The sequence below is a fragment of the Choristoneura fumiferana genome, chromosome 17 (genome assembly GCF_025370935.1).
Source record: "Choristoneura fumiferana chromosome 17, NRCan_CFum_1, whole genome shotgun sequence".
Lineage (NCBI taxonomy): Eukaryota > Metazoa > Arthropoda > Insecta > Lepidoptera > Tortricidae > Choristoneura > Choristoneura fumiferana.
This window is the reverse complement of record NC_133488.1, coordinates 18,347,925-18,367,368: the sequence shown is the minus strand read 5'-3', so window position 1 is coordinate 18,367,368 and position 19,444 is coordinate 18,347,925. Positions and strand designations below refer to the sequence as shown.

Sequence of the window (19,444 nt, the reverse complement as noted above, 5' to 3'; positions counted from 1 at the left end):
ATTTTTAGTTGATATACCCTTGATCTTGAAGTGCGAAATTTCAACATATGGAGACCCGATGTTGCAGTGTCATAATTGAACGTGCATATATTACACTTCTGAAGTTGTTTTTGAATTTAATATTAATTATTCTTGTAAATAATTAATGTCCATTTAAAATGGGATATTGTTTAAGTAATTTCGTAGTTACGTGTTTCTTTCACTCTCTAGCGTGGTTGGGTGTTTAATTCGGTATTCATACGCACATCAAGTGTAGAGGGAACAATAATTTATTGTTTTTTTTTTTCAAGATTAATGCTTTGATATTATTGAGTAAGTGTTGCCATATTTAAAATCCAAAATTTAAAAACCAAATAATATGCCTTCACCGTTAATTTCCAATGTTTCCGTATATCATAAAAGCCTATGATTTACCCCGCCACCTTCAAACTTAAAATAAGAAAAATACGCTTAGTTTTAAGTAAGAAACGAAATAATCAACTTCAGTTAGAAAAATCACAAAAAAAAATGTAAAACAATAAAAACATTAGTGGAAAATGTAAGTATAAATACATTAGAAAACACAATGTTTGCTACAGATTAAATTATTTGTATGCAGCAAAATCAACTAAAAACTGCATGACTCCATTCACCATCGAAGCATTACACAGAGCCATTGCAAGCTGGATATAACGTACTAACAATGTTCTTGATGCAACACCGACACATTTTATGTACATTTACGAGAATTACTATTTCAGTAATCCAACCGAAGACAATTCAAATATGACGAATTGCAGGTTGTATTCCCTAATTCTATTACTTTTACTTTAGACTTTTGACTTTAAACAATTTTTAATTTAGGTACGAAAACAACTAGCAACGTTCATATGTGAATCGTAGGAATCGTCTCAGAGTTAACGTCAAATATCATCAAAGAAAAAAGAAGTGTGCGAATACATCCGATATCGGATAGCTACAATACAACACGTGAAATATTTTGTCTAATGATAATAATAATATTTGACGTCACATAATGTTTTTATTTTTTTAACTAATAGGTATAAGACCCTTGGAAATCCTAGAGAAATACGTCGCCACCAATTAAAATTCTCCAAAGTTAATGAATTGTCACTGAGTAAATTATGATTTTAGTGCACCTAAACCCTCTACCCTGGAAAATGTACACTTTTCTTCCCTTTAAATGCTTTTGGTTTTATAGACCAGTAAAACAATACGGTATTTGACTAATTTTTATCACTTTTATAAATTCATGCGTGTTTTCGAAAGAAAAAAAAAATACAAATATGTTTATTTGTCAAACATAGGTCAAAACAAGCGGAGGGGGGGGACATTTTCTAAGTCATCTAACGTAAGTATGGAATTTTAATTTTGGCAGAGAAAGAAATACCAGCTTGTGACGTCACACGCAAGTAGTGCTATACCTACTGCATAGATAAAAGCGTTTTAGAACAGTCCAGGATTCATAAATAGGCCGTATAGGCCGCGGCCTAGGGGCGGCAGATTTCACAAAATTATTATTTTAGAAAGTTACATAGGGCGGCGGATATAAAGTGGCCTACACTCATAAAAAACATAAATCCGTAGCTGTTTTAGAATAAGATGGACGTATAGATTGTTAAAAAAAATCACTACAAATTCAATTTTCAACCGAATTTTTTTTTTTCTTCGCTAAACATTGGCTGTATCTATATTCTCATTACAATATACAGGGTATGGCAAATTCGGGATATGTCAAATACCGTATTGAGGAGTAAAGCCAAAACCTTTAAAATGAATAACACATAAGCCCGCGCCGTATTACCGTTATAGCCATGTTTATGGTACAGCGAACACAACTTACATGAATGAAATAAAATAATTTCCTTGCTCAACCGCGACCTTACGATAGCTAAGCTTATGCAAAATATGACTCTGAAGGTGAGCTCTGGTTGAGTTCGAAACGCGTCAGTGTAGTGTGGTGGTGGTGATAGATGGGTTTGTATGATTTGTGTGTGTTCTTACAGTGTGGAGGTGGAGGAACTGCATGAACACGCATATTTTGCATAAGCTTAGCTATCGTAAGGTCGCGGGTGAGCAAGGAAATTATTTTAGTTCATTGATATGGACCTCCGCAAAGTAACGCCTGATTCAATAAATTCGATAATAACCATGTATAACATAGGACTGAGGTTCCCAAACTTTTTTTATCTCGTAGAACACTTTCAAAATTTTGCTATTTTCAGTAGATTGAATGAATAAATGAATATGAATATGAATAGATTCCCTGTTGCTACATTTCTACAACATTCTCAAAACTCTTAAAACCCCCTTTTCAAACCAACGTGGCCCCTGGTCTGATCTGCCGTGAAGGGTACACGGGAGATCAGACGGGGGTCACTTTGGGAACCTCTGATATAGGGTAAAATGTAAGGCACCAAAACCGTATCTAAGTTACATAGAGCTTTAGAAAGGAGTACAAAGGTGTATAGGGCATACCTGCTGCTTCTTCTGTGCTATTTTAGTTTTGTTGGGATCCACGTAGTCGGCCTGTTGCGCTGCTTGCTCGAGCCGCCTGCGTTGCTCGTTTTCTGTGTCCGCTTGCTGCAACAAAATAAATTGTAGAATCATCATCATCATCATCTTCATATCAGGCGTAGGACGTCCACTGTTGGACATAGACCTCCAAATTGCATAATAAAAGATTGATATGTAGATGTATGAGTAATGTTTTGCCATCGTATTTTGTGTGAAAAGTTCTTATTTTTTTTGCTTTCTCAACTATACTTCATTTAATTTAGAATTGGAGGCCACAGCAACATTGTATTGCGGCTCGTGAACTGTAATCTCTTTACAATTTGTACTAGAATAACAATCGACGACACGCAAATAAAGTGGCGTTAAAACAATTTTATTTTGCGGCTCCCAGATATTGTACTGGACTATTTGCTAGGTAAGAAATAGTTGTCCAGACGCAATACAATATTGCTGTGGCCTCCAATTCTAAATTTAATGAGGTATAGCTTACTGAAGTTTACTGAAGCTGATTGAGAAAGAAAGATAAGGTGGGTGGGTTGGGTGTGTGTCTGTTTGTGTATCACACCTTAAACGCCCTCGTGAACCGCACGAGCAGCGAGAAGAAAGCGTTGGCGTCGCAGCCGCGCGGCGCCTCGCCGAAATACTCCACGCATGCCGCGAACGCGTCCTGCAACACGACACAACATGTTCGCATTATCAAACTGGTCAATAAACTGAAACAATTACTTTGCACACCTGCGACCTTAAAGTAATTGATATGGACCTACGCAAAGTAACGCCTGATTCAATAAATTATTCAAAGTGATCAGGCGAGTTAATATCTTTAGGCACTTAACTTTTTTGGAATATTTATATCGGGACTTGGGGGGCTGGAAATGGTCAAAATTGGCGTGACGCACTTTAGGAATACCCCCTAACAAACACGATCCGTCATTTTGTCGCTTGCAGCGCGGCGCGGTGGTGGTTCTGGTTGTAATATTCGCGCCGCCTGATGGGTCCCTCGCACCGGTCGTGTGTTACCTGCGCGTGCTTGGTCTCTGCCCTCAGCCGGCGCAGCTTGTCGTGCGCGTTGGCGAGGAAGTCGCGCAGCACGTGCGGCGCGGCGCGGTGCGCGTCGCGCGCCTCGCACTCGCGCCGCGCCGCCTCCATGCCGCGCTCCAGCTCGCACACGTCGCTTACCACGTTCTCGACCGACACTGGGGAGGAGGGGGGGGAGGGACTGTTATGGTGATTTTCCACCGGCGAGGCGAGACGAGAATTGAAATTTATATGCAATCGCGCGCGCCTGCCGCGAGCCGCCGCGGGACGCCGCGGGCGCCGCCATACAAATTTCAATTCTCATCTCGCCGGTGGGAAATCACCTCTAGGCGGATGTACATACAATGCGCGTGAGGCCAGGTGATCGCTGTGCGGCGAGCGTCGTGGACGCGCAATGGATAAAATAACGCGTGCAGCGACGCCGGGCACGCGTAAGATTGCATTTCCACCAGAGATGTACAAGGTAGCTGAGCGGTGTTGGTGTGATGGTATGAAACGTTGTGACTGTTTCCACCGGAGATGTGTGAGGTAGTTGAGCGGTGCGAAGAAGCGTAACGAGAGAATGTAACGAACTCTTAAAAGAAGCGAGCGGGGTGCGGTAAGACGGATTGAGTATTTAACATATCCTCCCCTTATTTTGCATATACGAAAACCTCACTCCGCTGAGCTGTCTCCCTCCACTAGAGCTTCGCTTAGCGAAGATAGGTGTAAATGTAGTGTTTCCATTGGTTCATGACAAACACATTCCTCGCAACCACATCTCTGTTGGAAACGCAGCCTGGCAGAGCCGTCAGGGTAACCCCGCACTGAGAAACTACTTTGACATTGGAAATTGTATCAAGTTAATGACACTTGCGAAACACGACGAAGCAATTTCATTACTACCTTAGGGCCTTTGCACACCACGTTTTTTAATCGCGCCGTCAAAGCGCGTTTGTATCGATATAAACGCGAGTTGTATGCCTGCATTGGCTGCTCTTTCTTATGCCTTTAAACGAGCAAATCTTGTATATTTATTTATACCTTTCGGGGATTTCAGAAACGGCTAAACAAATTCTATTAAAAAAAACTTACCTTGAGCAGCCTTGTCGATATACATAAGCTCCGAATCGAAGTTCATCAACTCGGGGAAGTTCTGCCGCACCGTCGCAACGATGTAATGCAGTAGCGATATCCTCTTATCCGTCGACTTAGTATCCATAAGCGTGTCCAAAGACTGCAACTTGAACCCGTAAGCCGGCCCCCGCTTACTGCTGTTCAAATAATTACCAAACGCTAGTATAATTTCTAGAACATTCCTCAGTTTATGCGACGACTTCACTGAGGAGGATCCTGAAATGATCGCGTGTATCTGCGGCGTTATTAGATGGATGTTATCGAAGAAGTTGCCCATGTAACTCATTATCGACAGCTTAGCGGATATCCGCTCTACTTTAGCTAGTTGCATCAGGAATTTGTCTTCCTCTGTTAGGAGGTTGATGTTTTTCTTTTCGGCTAGGTACTCTTTGTAGGCCTTCTGTTCGGCTTCGGTCGGCACCATCCGTTGGAGTATTTCGACGCTCTCGAGAGGTAGCGACTTTAGGTCGAGGTTGTTGATCGCTGCTATGACTTTTTCGACTGGCGTGTCGAGTTTTCTTCGCGATATCGCTGTGGACAAAAAATAATAAATTAGTCTTTGGTATAGCTATTATACAGATCATTGATGGGCGGCGGTGATTGCTTTCCATCTTTTTCCCCTTATCATATAAAAAAGCGTAGTGGTTTGATCTATGACCTCTCAAGCAAAGGGTCGTGGATTCGAGCCCAGTCTCACACCTCTGAGTTTTTCGGAATTTATGTGCGAAGGGAAACATCACAAGATAGCTGCCAATAAATTTAATGGTGTGTGTGTGCGAAGTTCCCAATCCGCGCTAGGCCCACGTGGTCACTACAACCCAAACCCTCTGATTCTTAGAGGAAGCTTGTACCGCAATGAGACGTACACGGACGGACGTAGACGGATGGACTAGTCCATGTATGATTGACTACATTTTATACCTATATATATATATATACTTATGACTGTGTTATGTATATAGATTGATATGATGATGATTAGTTGTAGGGCACTGACCAATGTTCCTCAGCCTTGTGTGTTCCAACAGCGACACGGTGTCGGGGCGGCGGAAGCGCTTGCTCGGGAAGGAGGCCAGCGTGTCGCTGTCGCAAGCGTCGACGCCGCGCGCGCACGGCCCGCCGATGCGGAACCGCTCCTCGAACTCGGCGAAGTTGATGCGCGTGCGGGGACGCTCCTCGTCCAGCTCGTTGAATATCGTGCCTCGGACCTGGGACGTTTACGAGCGAACAATTGATACCGTTGAACTGTTAAGTGTAGCAGTTGCATTCAAGCTTCGGGAATTCCCAAAAAAAAACATTGAGGTCTTCATTTAAGAGGTCTAAAAAGGTTTCTGTTAAAAAACATAATCAACACAATCTCTTTTGCCGACTGTATTTTTGTTGACTGTACTTGCATTTTCATCCAACTTATAAATGCATACCAAAATTCTAGAAGTGGGTCAAAATAAACTTGCAACAGAAAACAAAAGCAAACAGAGCAAGTAACAACACACGCGCAAAATGTCACGTTTCTAATTTTTTCTGGATGGATTTTATTCACTGGATCTGTGGAAGGATGTAATTATCCGTGACTTATTAAAAACTGTTGTGAGAACTTACCTGGTTAGGTTTCAAAGCGATCCAATTCAACGTGGGCAGCTTGTACTTGGTGTCGACCTTCCTCTTGATCGTCATAGCGTCCGTGTGGTGCGGGGGCAGCATGAGGCCGGGCGCCGGCGGGGCGGGCGGCGCGGGCGGGGCGGGCGGCGCGGGCGGCGCCAGCGGGGGCGGCGGCGGGGCGGCGGCGCCGGCGAGGGCTTGGGCGCGGGCGGCGGCGGCGGCGGCGACTCTTTGGGGAAATGCTCGCCGTTCGGCAGCGGGGACTTCGGCCCGTTCGGGGTGTGGCCGTTGGTGCCGTTTGTGCCATTACATAGCGCGTGGGAGGATATGGCACCCACTAGAAATTAACGATGGTATTAGAAAAAAAAAACAGTGCGTTGCTGCCGAGGCCCGGAAAGTTGGGACTGGGATCAGAAAATAATTTGCAAATCGAGTAACGCGAGGCTTGCAAAGATACGATTTAGTCCTGGGAATCCTAAGGTTTTTAATATTACGACTCCCTTTACAGGTTGTATCTAATTGTTTTCCGGTCACTTTATAAAAATAAATAAACATGTGTAGCTCAAGATACGCGAGCAACGCTCGGAACGCTCATTATTGAAATCTGTTATTGAAATTGAATGAGCCATAGTATGCAAATAGTTTAGAAACTCCACAGTTAGGCAATTCAATGAATCTTGGTACATTAAATTTACTCTTAGGTATGAAAGTTACGTTTTTTGTTTTATTTCAACAAAGAAGATGAATGGATGTAGAAAGGTGGCAGAAACCAAAAGAATCTGGCACCTGAGGTATTCCATCTTAGGCCTCTAGGTTGGCAACGCATCTGCAATACCCCTGGCGTTGCAGATGTTTATGGGCGATGGTGATCTCTTACCATCAGGAGACCCACTTGCTCGTTTGCCATCCAGTCGAATAAAAAAAAAAAAAACATCAATATAAGGCGTCACTGTCGAACTTACTGGAAGCACCTCTCGGCAGCGTTTTGGTCAAGGATTCCAGCTCCTGAACCTTGGACTCCAGCATGGACTGCCTATTTCTGGAGTCCTGCTGCGCTCGTCTTAACGTTGACACCTGTAGACAAAGCGTTTCAGCTATCAATTTTAAGCCAGGGGGGGGACAGTCGCCTATACCGTACTAATTCATGTCGATAGCGCCGCCATCTCCTTTATCTAACTTAAAATAAAACAGATTGTTGTCGTTTGTTTCAGATAGATGTCACTGAAAGCTTGAGATCACAAAATTTTATTTATTAAAAAATATTTTGTCGTTGATAATTACCGCAAAAATGAACTTTATTTTCGAAATTGACAATCGTATTGTAATTTCTAATATAAAAGTCACATAATTGTATCCGCTTAGTCGTTACAAATATTTTTGTGTAGCAACCCTCAATGTCAGGCCAGGCGTCTATTCGCGCTCAACAAGGAACAAGATGGCTACGTTACAATCGAAACTCAAGTGCTCAGACCACATAAAAAGTAAAGACAGTGCTGCAAACGGAAAATTGAGGCTGGTTTAAACTTAAGAAGACTGAATTCAAGCGGTCTCACTTCTCTTTGCAGCCCTGTTTTTAGTTTTTATGTGGTTTGAGCTGGGAAGCAAATCCAGTAAAGTAAAAGAATACCTGTGACTATTAATAGCTATACGTATGGATGGATATATACATCAATGGTACTAGTTACGAAATGCAGACGGCGCTTCAAAACCGTCTGCATGAATGAGACGAGAGAGGGCTCTCTTTTCCCCGTATATTATACTACTCTTTGTTTTAAGCTTCCGTATCCGTAGGGTCTAAACAAAGCCCTATTGCTGTCACTCTAGTGTTCGTCTGTAATACAGATTTTTACAGTCAAACGGTAGGAGCTATATATACAGTCTTAAAATGTTCACAGTATAAGCATCTTTGTTGACCCAAAATATTTTTAATTTTTTTTAAGTGGGTGGTCTCCCATACAGATAAAGAGAAACACGAAATAACCTAACCATAAAAATTTCATTTTTAATACAAGCTTTTTTTGCTGACTGTACTTTTTGTTGAATGTATTTGCATTGTCACCCAAACTAAATTTGCATACCAAATTTCAAGTCGATGCTATTAACCGTTGAAGAGTTACGTCCTGCGGAGACAATGCTGGCTGGACTTGGTAGTCCTTGGTAATACTTATGTAAATCGCGTGACAATACTACTAGATTATTGTATTGTCACGCGATTTACATAAGTATTCCAAATTTCAAGTCAATCTGACTACTGGAAGTTGGTCACATTTAACTTGCAAGATTTGATTACAGACAGACAGAGACAGACAGACAACAGGACAGGTGAAACTAAATAAAAGCTTGTAAAACCAATTAACCACCACATCGAATGCGGTAAAAGATTGAAATGAGAAGTCACTAAAGTCACCGTTTTTCCAAAATTGTGTACTGAAGAATTATTTAACCTTCCTTTGACTCCATCATCATCATATCAGCCGTAGGATGGGTTGGATATAGATCTCCCCCATAGACCTCCAGTTGAAAGCGGCCTGCATTCACCGTGATCTCGTTAGTGGACGGTCTACGCTGCTCTGCCTTTCCGTGGTTTCCATTCGAGAACTCTTCGATCCCAACGGCCATCTGTTCTCCGTGTTATATGGCCTGCCCATTGCCACTTCAACGAGCTCCTGTTGACTTGAATTTAATTTGAATTGAATAAACTTCAAATTTAGTGATATGATGGTCTATCCTCTGTCGTAACAGTACCAAGTACCGTCGTCAGTCGTATCAGTACCACCCTCAGCCGTACCAGTACCGTCTTCAGTCGTATCAGTACCATCCTTAGTCGTACCACAGTACCATCCTCAATGGTATCCCCAGCGGCCTACCTCCTCGACGACCTGCCGGCGCGCCTCCGCGAGCTGGTCGCGCTCCTGGCGCAGCACGGCCAGCTCCGACTCGAGCGTGGCCAACTTCGCGATCGCCTCCCTCTCCAGCGCCGCGAGCCGCTCGTGTGCCTGCAATCAAATGCTTATTAACATCATCGTTTCTAGTGAAACAAACTACAAATGTTGTGTGAGAAGTTCCTGCACTGGGTTCGCGTGAGAACTATGGCCCAAGCCAAGCCCTCTCATTCTAAGAAAAGGCATGTGCCCACAGAGTGATACGTATATAGGCCGCGATGAAACTGGCTCTATTAGGCGAAAAAACTCACGTGTCCCAACTCGTCCTCGAGTTCGTTGACCTTCTCCAGCGCCGCTGTCTTTGTCTCACTATCCTCCATGAGAGCCGCGACGTCGAACACGTTGTCGAGATACGCCGAAATTTGCACCTGAAATATCAAATCACACATTAAAATTAATGCATTATTTCGCGATATGGATAGTCAAATTTTGACAAGTGATCTAAGGACCTTGAATACTTGAGGAATAGCTTGCATCCTAGCCACATCTATCGACGAGGAATCTGCTTTAGCCGACCAATAATTGCTTTATGTCAACGCAATAAGAGCAGAGCCCCTCTCCTAAGCAAAATGTACGCAGTGTGGGGTCATTTTAGATGGTTTAGTGACAGTCTGTCTAAGAAAGACATAAATAAGATAAGACTGTACTACTTGCGAAATTTCATAGTTTCTTTTTTTAACGTTAACTTAGAAATTTGTTTTTTTTTCGCAGCTTCAAGGATTGCAGACTTGAGTATATAGTTTTAATTAGACCTCCCTTCCCGTTCCCGGGAATTTCCTTCGGGATCCCGAGATAAAGGGTCTTGACAGACTGACGGACGGACAACCAATTGTTCCTGTAAGGGTTCCGCTTTTTCTGTTTGAGATACGGAACCCTAAAAACGAGGATATTTACCTGAAGATCTTCACTCTCGCAGTGCCGTAACCTCTCAAGGTAGTCATCTAGTTTAAGCGCGGTGAACTCGTACTGCAGGTGCACCCTGAAGTTCATGTCTTCTACTGAATGAACTATGATGTTCACAAATTGCATACAGGCCACCTGAAAATATATGAAAACAATTATGAACATTCTTATACTTTTAAACAGACGTTAGAGCTGGTTCCCACTGGCCGGATGTCGTGCCCGGATTTTAATCGAATGTTCCAGTGGCAGAACATTTTATACGAAGCTATTCACACTTGTCCGACTCGATTTTCTATAGAAATGACTGACATCCGAGACGAAACAGATCTGACACGCGACAAGTGGGAACGGGCTTTTCTTAGGGTCTTTATACACACCACGATTTTTAAACGCGCCGTCGACGCAAATACGTCGTCGATACAAACACGATACGATACGGTATGGCTGTCCTGTGCGAAGAAAAACGCGGTGTGCAAAGGCTCTTAATATATATAGTCTGACCAGTATAACTCGTCACGAGTGATTTACTCGTAAAGCAAACCTTGTTTTAGCAACCCTAAAAATCACCCCAGCAAGCAGCAATGTAAATCGAATTAAACTGTAGCAACATTTTCATGATCATCTCGCAGCTGCAGATATTGTCTAATGGGTTTTGATACATTTATAAATTTCAATCCAGTCTTGACACATTTAACTGTACTTGCACTGCCGTCCAAATAACAGATCAGTACCAATTGTAACTTCTAGAAGTAGGTGAGTTTGGCCTTGCAACATTTGACCTCAGACCTTGATCTAACCTAACGATTAAAAAGATTTTAATACTCACCATAAACTCAATATGGAACTGATCATAGTTCATAAAGTATTCCATGAGCGTGTGAAACCGCCTCGGTTCGCCGACGACCTCTTTGAAGTTGTCGAACGCAGACAGTATGATCTGGTGGCCACCCTTCACCAGACAGATGGCCGCGAGGAGTTCCAGCACCAGCGCCTTGGTTCGCAGCGAGTGGTGGACCAAGGAGAGGGCTATGCTGTTGATGGCTTCTCGATGCTGGATCACCATGTTGAAGCCGTACTGAAAAGGGGGTAAAGATATTTCATTGTTGTACACATCAAAAAAGTGTTGGGATACTAATTATCCGTAGACTTTGATTTTTGACTCAGTACTAATAATAGTGAAATGTTCAAAACTGTCTAGAAATGAAAAATATCCCTAGGCACTTTTGATGACTGTATAATCTAGGTGTTCCCAAACTGTGCTCTCCCAGGGGCGTCAAGAGACGGTGCGGTAAGTTCACGACATGCGTAGGTAATTAGAGCTACACACGTCTATTTTCTTTTACAAGGGCGTCGCAATCTCTTGTTCAATTACAATATGTAGTAAAGGGAGTCGTAGAAGTATTTAAAAAAAAAGTATTAAACATTTTCTAATAAAACTAGTCACCTACATTAATAGGTATCTGCCACAGAGAAGCGTGCAAAGAGATCCGTCACGTCCTACCGGCTCTAGAAATAGAGTCGTACCACGCTTGTTGTATCAGATATGGTGCTGGTGACCGTACTAAGGTTTTACCTTGTTGTTCATAATAGCCCGCATACACATGATGCAGACGTGTATGTCGTCTGTGGAAGCGCCCATGTTGAGCCTGGCGGCGTGCCGCGTCCGCCGGCGCGCGGCGTTCGGGCTGGCGGCGCCCTCGCACTCGGCGTCGGTGGAGCGCGCGCGCCGCCGCCACGTCGCCGTCAGCGTCGAGCTCGCGTCCGTGGGGGCGCTGCAGTCGGAGGTTGTCGTGTTCGCGCCTGGAACAGGCACATCAGGTCAACAAAACCCTTGATAGATATAAAGTAAAAGCAACCTTGTGACAAGGGGCGACTCGACCCGAGCCTCCAGTCCCGGGGCGCCTATAAATGCCCACAAGTTGATCAAGTCCGCTGAACAAGGCTAAAAATATGCTCAGTTTCAACATTAAGTTCTAAGACTGGGGGAACTCATTCAGCTGTGCCGTCCCGGGCCCCGAACGGGCTAAGTACGCCACTGCTTGTTACTTGTTTTTAGTTCATGGATATTGGTTTTAGTTTATAGATATGGAGCTCCACTAATTGACGCATGGGAACCGATTCTTGAAATCACGCCCAGCGTTACCGCTAGACGACGCTACATGTAGTACAGTAGAGAGCCTACTGGCACGGTCCCATACAGAACCGTCATATTTTTTATAGACCTGTGAGCTTCACCATATTTATTGGTATAATGTATGACTGACACTTTAAGTGTCTTATGTACTTAGGGTAGTCAAGCACATCCAGACTCCGGTTCCGCTCAGTACAAGCGACTCTGAACTAAACGCCTACCAGCGTTACCCAGTAAGTATCTGGCTTAGTGCCTCTAGTCTGCAGTGCATCCCACCCCATGTGGCTCACCCTGGTTGATGCCGTCGGAGGACTGGCTCCGCGCCAGCGCGATCCTTTGCTCGTGCCGCATCATGCTCAACCGGAAGCTGAGATAGTCTATCAGCACGTCAAGACCCTGGTTCTGCTCGTTCAGGAACTCTCGCACCCATCTGAGAAATCATCGACTCGATCAGGAATATGGTATATTTCGTGTTTAAGCGTACACAAACGCGTATACGACGCAACTAGACGCCAGCAAGTTTATAGCACTTTTAAACTGAATCACGTACCAGGGTGGAACATTTTCATAATCGATTCCGCTATGATTTCTTTGAGAAATGTATGGGATGTCAACATGACATTAGTAGCACAAAGGTCGCATCCTACGTGACTCAGTTTCTCGACAGTCAAGGGCTGAAGTGGACACACGACTTTACATGCTAATTTACACTTTGAACTCATCGTCCACTTCTGTTACTGACTGTGCTCGTAAGAGTAGACAGAACTTGATTCGTGGTTTTTACTCATTATATGGATAAACTTACTCTATGTGATTGGTTCGTAATGATATCTCCAAATCCCTGAGCACCTGGGTCGATGTAGAATCGCCGACCATTTTTCTTTTCTGAAAAATACATCATTCACACATGAGTAAATATCCGCACACAAATACACAACATTATATGGATTGAACATATAAGAGAACAAAAAAAAAATTCCACATCGCAAATTGGAATCGTGACTACATTCCGCAATGGGAATTCATTGTTCTGCCAACGAATTTCTCAATACCATATAAATAAATAGTTTAACATAGATAAGATTAGTCCATGTCCTTATATGAGGTAGCCTTTCATCTGCTCTCACGTTAGTACGCCCACCACGTATCGAGGTTTGACCCAAGTCAGAAGGTCGTTGACACAAAACGGCAGGTAGATATGATTTGTTTCAATACATCGTTTTAGAATCGGTTTGCAATGTTTTTTCGAAACGGCAATTCTGGAGTGTCGATGCTTTTGAGACGAGAACAGCGTAGCGATTGAACAGTTGCGATGAGTCATCGCTTGGCGCCAACTAACATTACTGAGTGCTTATTTGTTTCAACCAGCTGAATCAATGGATGATAAACCGTAGATTAAAATGATGCTAAATAGTCTTATGAGTATAATCTTTGAACACTCAATATGGGGGGACCAATTTTCGACTGATAAATGGAAGTCAGCTTACAGCCGGCCAGTGAATTATAAGGTTTCATTCATATGACATTAATCTATGATGCTTCCTCTTTTTATTCGAATGAGCAATGTATCTATCACATAAAATATTAGGAACATAACGGCGAGTGGCGAAACGTAACAAGACTTAAGTATCCATATGTGAGCTGAGCGCACCTCTTAGCATAGGACCTCCGTACATCGAACAGCTCCTCCCCTTTGATTAATTTATCTGGAGCTCGCTTAAATACAGACGCAAAATAGTACCAACCCGGCCGACATGCAAATAAATGTGCAAAATGGCACAAGTAAGAACCCCGTACCAAATGTATGGAAAATGTGGTTTCAGTTAAATTTTCTGAGATTTTGATATAATATAGATTTTAACGTCCTGAACAAAAGTCTCTATGGGGGCTACCACTGTTGCCGAGTCCCTTTCAGAGTTACGACTGATTTTGTATCAGATAACAAATCATTAATTAGATGCAATTACCAACTATTTATTCAAACAATTGACATTCTGTTGAACCTATATTGCGATATTTGCGACAAGCTGGCCATTTGACGAAAGATAAAATATTACTGTCACTGTGACAAGGTGCGAATTGGTACTAGAGTCGATTTCCTTGAGGGTACAAAATCAGTCGTAACTCTGAAAGGGACTCGGCAACAGTGGTAGCCCCCATAGAGACTTTTGTTCAGGACGTTAAAATCTATATTATATCAAAATCTCAGAAAATTTAACTGAAACCACATTTTCCATACATTTGGTACGGGGTTCTTTAAAAACCTTGAGCATAAAATAATGGTCGCTAAAGGTTCTGCCTTGCACCAGAGCCTGAACCCACGACATCACTAAATATGAGCCGGGATTATTCCACAAAGCTAGTGAATGTTGACCTCACCAACGTTTGACCTACATCGCGACTGTCTTTAACTACAAAGAGCCTATTAGTAACAATTATCTAAATTGATATGGAATTTAAGGAATATTAAGCAAGAATATTACCTATAATTATGCTAATATTAATGATAGTCGGATAATGATGTCGATAAAATTCATTGAATACCGTACTTATTCTTAAAACGCCGAATCCGATCGACACCACGAGGCCTAATGTTGACAAAAAAAAAACAATAAGTCGTCACATTTCACGAAAGGCAATTATTTTAAGAAAGTGAATGTAGTCGGACAACTAGAAATAATAATTAATTATGTATACTTAATAAGAGTATTACTACAGTTAATGTTCATAAATAATCAATGGAATTTAACGACCCTCTCAACTAACATTTCCATGAAGCTCGTTTAAACGATAGAACACAAGAAAACGTCCCGTTTCCTATACAGAACTGCTAGCTTGTACAATTGATGTAATATTTATGCTCGAGTAAGACCTCTGCCCTCCGGTATCTCTCATAAATATCTAATCGGAAGTATACAAGTACAAGACCTTCATCAATTAAAAACGAAGGAGAATAATCTTTATAGTAAAGATAGTAGGGACTTTAACGGATGTTTTCAGGTTTATGGAAGGTTGTGCGCTCTCGAACGGGACTTGCATGTTGACCCTAGCTTAAAATGACACTGTTTTCTGTCATTTTACAACAACATATTTCCATAGTTGTAAGAGACTAACAAAACAAGAAACATAATCATGATACAAAATTCCATTGGTGTTGTATCATCACGTCATTAAGTTTTAATCACCTTTTCATGAACAGTAAATTCATCAAAACTGTTAGGTATATGTAGTACTCACAATCACGAGATGATAAGCACTTAATGTTAATACAAGAACGCCGTTAGTTGATCGATGTTTTTGCGAGTTCATCCCGTTACAGATGTTATGTTAAATATCATTTAAAACAAGCATTCAATCATCTTCCGCGAATGTTTTTGCGTAGCGTCAAACGAATCATTGATTGCTGTAATTTTGAGACGGCCATGGGAATTTCGAAGAAGATTCTTTAGGAGTATCAAAGTAACTTTAGTAACTTAAGCAGTTAAGCAAACAATAGTGGGATGGCATATCCACTTCTAAAATAAAATAGAATTTTACGACCATCCAGAGATCAGCTATCGTAAACAATCCTACACACCTAATTTACCCTACTTCTTTCTTTATCAACGAGTGTTTGAATCAATTACTTGTTAAGGGGTTGTTGTTGTTAGGGCTTTTATTGTGAATGTCTGAAATACGAAAGATGTGTATTCCATTCAGAAACTGTTATCCGTCCATAAGTGGCAGCGTTCCAACACTCACTTTATATAAGAGTCATATATCTTGCGGCGTTGCCAACTGAATTTCTTGTTTTACCAAGATAGCCTTTTTACTAACTTTAACACGTTGCTAATATAGATATAAGCTTCTACGTTTACTTTTTACCGTTATAAAAAACACTTCTTTTCATTCGCTTATGGCAGCGGCTAAAATTAATGTTCGTTTGCTACCGAGCTTCACCATAAACAGGAAAAGGTTAGGTCCCCGCCTTATCTACTTTTTACAGCTATGGCACTTTAAAGCACAATTTCTCAAAGCCCTTATTTACGCTAGCCGCCAGCCCTAGGCGACCTAACTCTGGTATCCCTGTTAACATCGGAAAGAAAGTCCAGGTACCGTAATTACCTCGAGCTACCAGCTTATTACCGATTGTCTCCGTAGATTGCGCTGCTCGCAAATGGTGAACCTTAGCGGTGATTTATGCCTCATTGTCTGTGTAACGGGCACCCTTTATGTACGTTCTGAAGTGTTCCTTTTGTGATTTATCGTGCAACACACAGTACAACAGCTCAAGACAGTTTGGCAGTCAAAGTGCTCTCTACGTCGCATTTATTATTCCTATCTGATGGAAGGACCCCGCTGGCTATTCACTTACTCGTACAATCTAGAAACTACCTATGGGATTGGGGAAAGTGACAAATACATTGATATTGGTACTTTAATTTCTTTCATTTTCTCACTCAACTACGTTCTCCTATCCCTCTTACATCTTGCTCTAGTCTGATCTGACATTCTTCATTTTAGTAGCGTTTATTCTGTAGATACATACCCTATGACTCCTAGACGCCTTCGGATCCAGATAAGTCTTAAGTTTGTTGAGGTAGTGTGCTGGTGAGTCCTTCGCCTGCACCATGTCTTGGTCGCAGATGATCTCCCATTTCTTCTCCAGGTCGTAGTTGCGAAGCAGCTTCGCTTTATCAGGAGGTAGGTCCATTGACGCCTGGAAGATAGAAAAGAAGTTATAGTAAAAATTAAAACAAAAACATTATATCAAAATATGAACTTGGATAAAGGTTAAACATTAAACGGAGTTATTAAATACAGTCGATGTTTTGATTGGACGCTACAAATAACTTTACTTTTGTTGGCGTAAGGATCTTAAACCTATTTTTAACATGTCGGCCATAGAGGGTGAAGTTTTCGGTGCAGCTGCAGTCCATAAAAAGATAAGCCATGATTGACAGCAGCGTAATAAAATTAGTTCGGTCCGCTTGGAAATTAAACATTGTTTTAACTCTTAAACCCATTTCAACATAAACCATGCTGAGATAGAGCGAAGCGTTTTATGTATGTACATATAATATTATTTTGAAGGAGCACTAATTCAAGATGGGATGTTCAAGATATGACTGAACAATCGTAGCAAGCACAACCACGAAACACTTGGTTGTATTCGACAAAGCTGGACAAACTTATGCAATAGACAAGCTTGAATGTGACCCGAATTTTATCTCATGGTGAGTATGTTGGTAAGCCCTTTCCTGCATATGGGAGTTGAAAATCGAATTTCCTGATCTGAAAGTCGTACACTTCAAATATTTGATTAAAACTCTCATTGTGGTAGCCCTCGGGTTTCACACGATGTCGGGTCCAAAAATCAAACAACTCTCCTCCAGTGGCTCGCTTTATTGACGTTTCGCACTATCCAAACACGATCATTGCCCGGGCGTATCTAAACAAGAATCAGCTAGCATTGAACCAGTTTTCAAGATATTGGTACTCTGCGCTAACGGGATCCATAGGGTTGCCGTGTAGTAAAATTTTCTCAGCAATCCCCTCGATTTTTCTACTACTTTCCAATTAATGGACATCTTTAATTCCTACTTCCTACTGATAAATGTGAAAGTTTGGATGTTTGTTACTCCGTCACATGAACGCAGCACATCGGATTTGGAAGACGTTTTCGCAAATGGAGTCACGGGCAACAGCTAGCATAATGGTAGCAACTATTACACCATTGATTCTTTTCCTAATTTGTATTGCAAGTGTAGAGGATGTTGGATCGGATATTTAGAGGAAAAAAAAACACTTAATAGTGAGTGACCGAGATTCTTGGAAAAGGAATAGGAATGTCAATCCAGCAGTGGTTCATGTTTTACCACGTAAACATGTAAACTGTAAATATTATAACTAAACGCGCAATAAGCAATAGCTGTTATTGACGGAATAGTACAATGGCCAAGTTTATTTTATTTGACGTCAGTCTAGTAAGAACTTGTGTTTTTATAATTTGGAATGCATAACACAATATTAATAATGATGTGTCGATTCCAGGAATTACAATAGACGAAACGAATCATCAAGACTATACGCTGTGTCAGTGTGTATCTAACGTTACTGACCGGTAATAAAAATAAATGCGTTGATAGGATCGAATGAAATCTTTTTTACAGAGAGAAAGTTACAACTTTTGGAACACATGGTATTAACATATTATTATGTATTTAACATCAGATTATGTTTTTTTAGAAGTTTTACGAATAAAAGATAAACAAATTGTGGAAAACGCCCATAACATCCCTAACAAAGTTACGTGTTAAGTCCGAACTTGTCTTCTAGTTCAGCACTGCAGGCAGCTAAGGACAAACCACTTATACGGAACCCGAATGGGAGCTAATTGGCTCCGTTGCGACAGTGGCAAATTGCTGGACATTGTTCCAACACTTACGTCTCCTGAAATAGCTATTGGAGCGAAGGAAGAAACGATCGCTGCAAATTCTCAGTGATGTTAGAGCCGAGCAGATGGCTGGATTTATTGTAGAATCTATAATAAAAAATATCTTATTCCATAGAGATTAATCGGTAGAGTTAGCACTTCGATTTAGATAGTACTAATCCTACATTTTGTTTCTCTTTAACTTGGCCTGTTCGTTATTGTTGTTGGATCAAATCTCATAAGTTCATTTTGACTGACCCACTGTGGTCGGATTGACTTGAAATTTGGTAAACATATGTGTAGGTTTTACTTGTTACATTTTTAACTGAAACTTATTATTTCCTCCACAGGATCAAGGCTCAGCGTGGAGGCACATGCTATTTTAGTAGTGTTACTGTTATTACCGTCAAGTCTCTGAATAATTATAATATGCACAAAACTAGTGCACTTTGTCTAACTTACTTTGTACTCGTAAATCTTAAATTTCAACCCCATCGCAGCCTGGTACCTGGCTTTCTTTAAAGTATTACCACGCGAACTTACGTCTTTAACATGTCTTAACATTTTTTTGTACTGCTGTTTTATGCTTCTTGAGAGTTGAGTCCAAATAAATTACGTAACTTTAGCCTTATCGTCCGTACCACGCAAGCAACGTCTTGTAGTATTTCAATAAACAATTTTATTACATTTACCTAGATTATTAGCAGAAACTCATATCTGGAGTTCAAAAAGTTACTTGTTACTACAATTTTGTAAGAAACTTGGAGATAAGTTTCGTTTTAC

At 41.5% G+C, this 19,444-nt stretch overlaps 1 protein-coding gene across 1 annotated transcript in view; it reads right to left on the bottom strand.

Moving 5' to 3' along the window:
• Positions 1-19,444, bottom strand: part of LOC141437266 (formin-like protein) — a 122,347-nt gene that overhangs the window by 6,827 nt on the left and 96,076 nt on the right. The window contains 16 exon segments of the mRNA XM_074100529.1: positions 2,479-2,583; positions 3,083-3,184; positions 3,538-3,713; positions 4,630-5,202; positions 5,669-5,879; positions 6,271-6,449; positions 6,452-6,607; positions 7,233-7,344; positions 9,138-9,266; positions 9,464-9,580; positions 10,107-10,250; positions 10,942-11,190; positions 11,689-11,915; positions 12,537-12,676; positions 13,052-13,131; positions 16,775-16,945. Coding sequence (XP_073956630.1) covers positions 2,479-2,583; positions 3,083-3,184; positions 3,538-3,713; positions 4,630-5,202; positions 5,669-5,879; positions 6,271-6,449; positions 6,452-6,607; positions 7,233-7,344; positions 9,138-9,266; positions 9,464-9,580; positions 10,107-10,250; positions 10,942-11,190; positions 11,689-11,915; positions 12,537-12,676; positions 13,052-13,131; positions 16,775-16,945 — 2,871 coding nt within the window.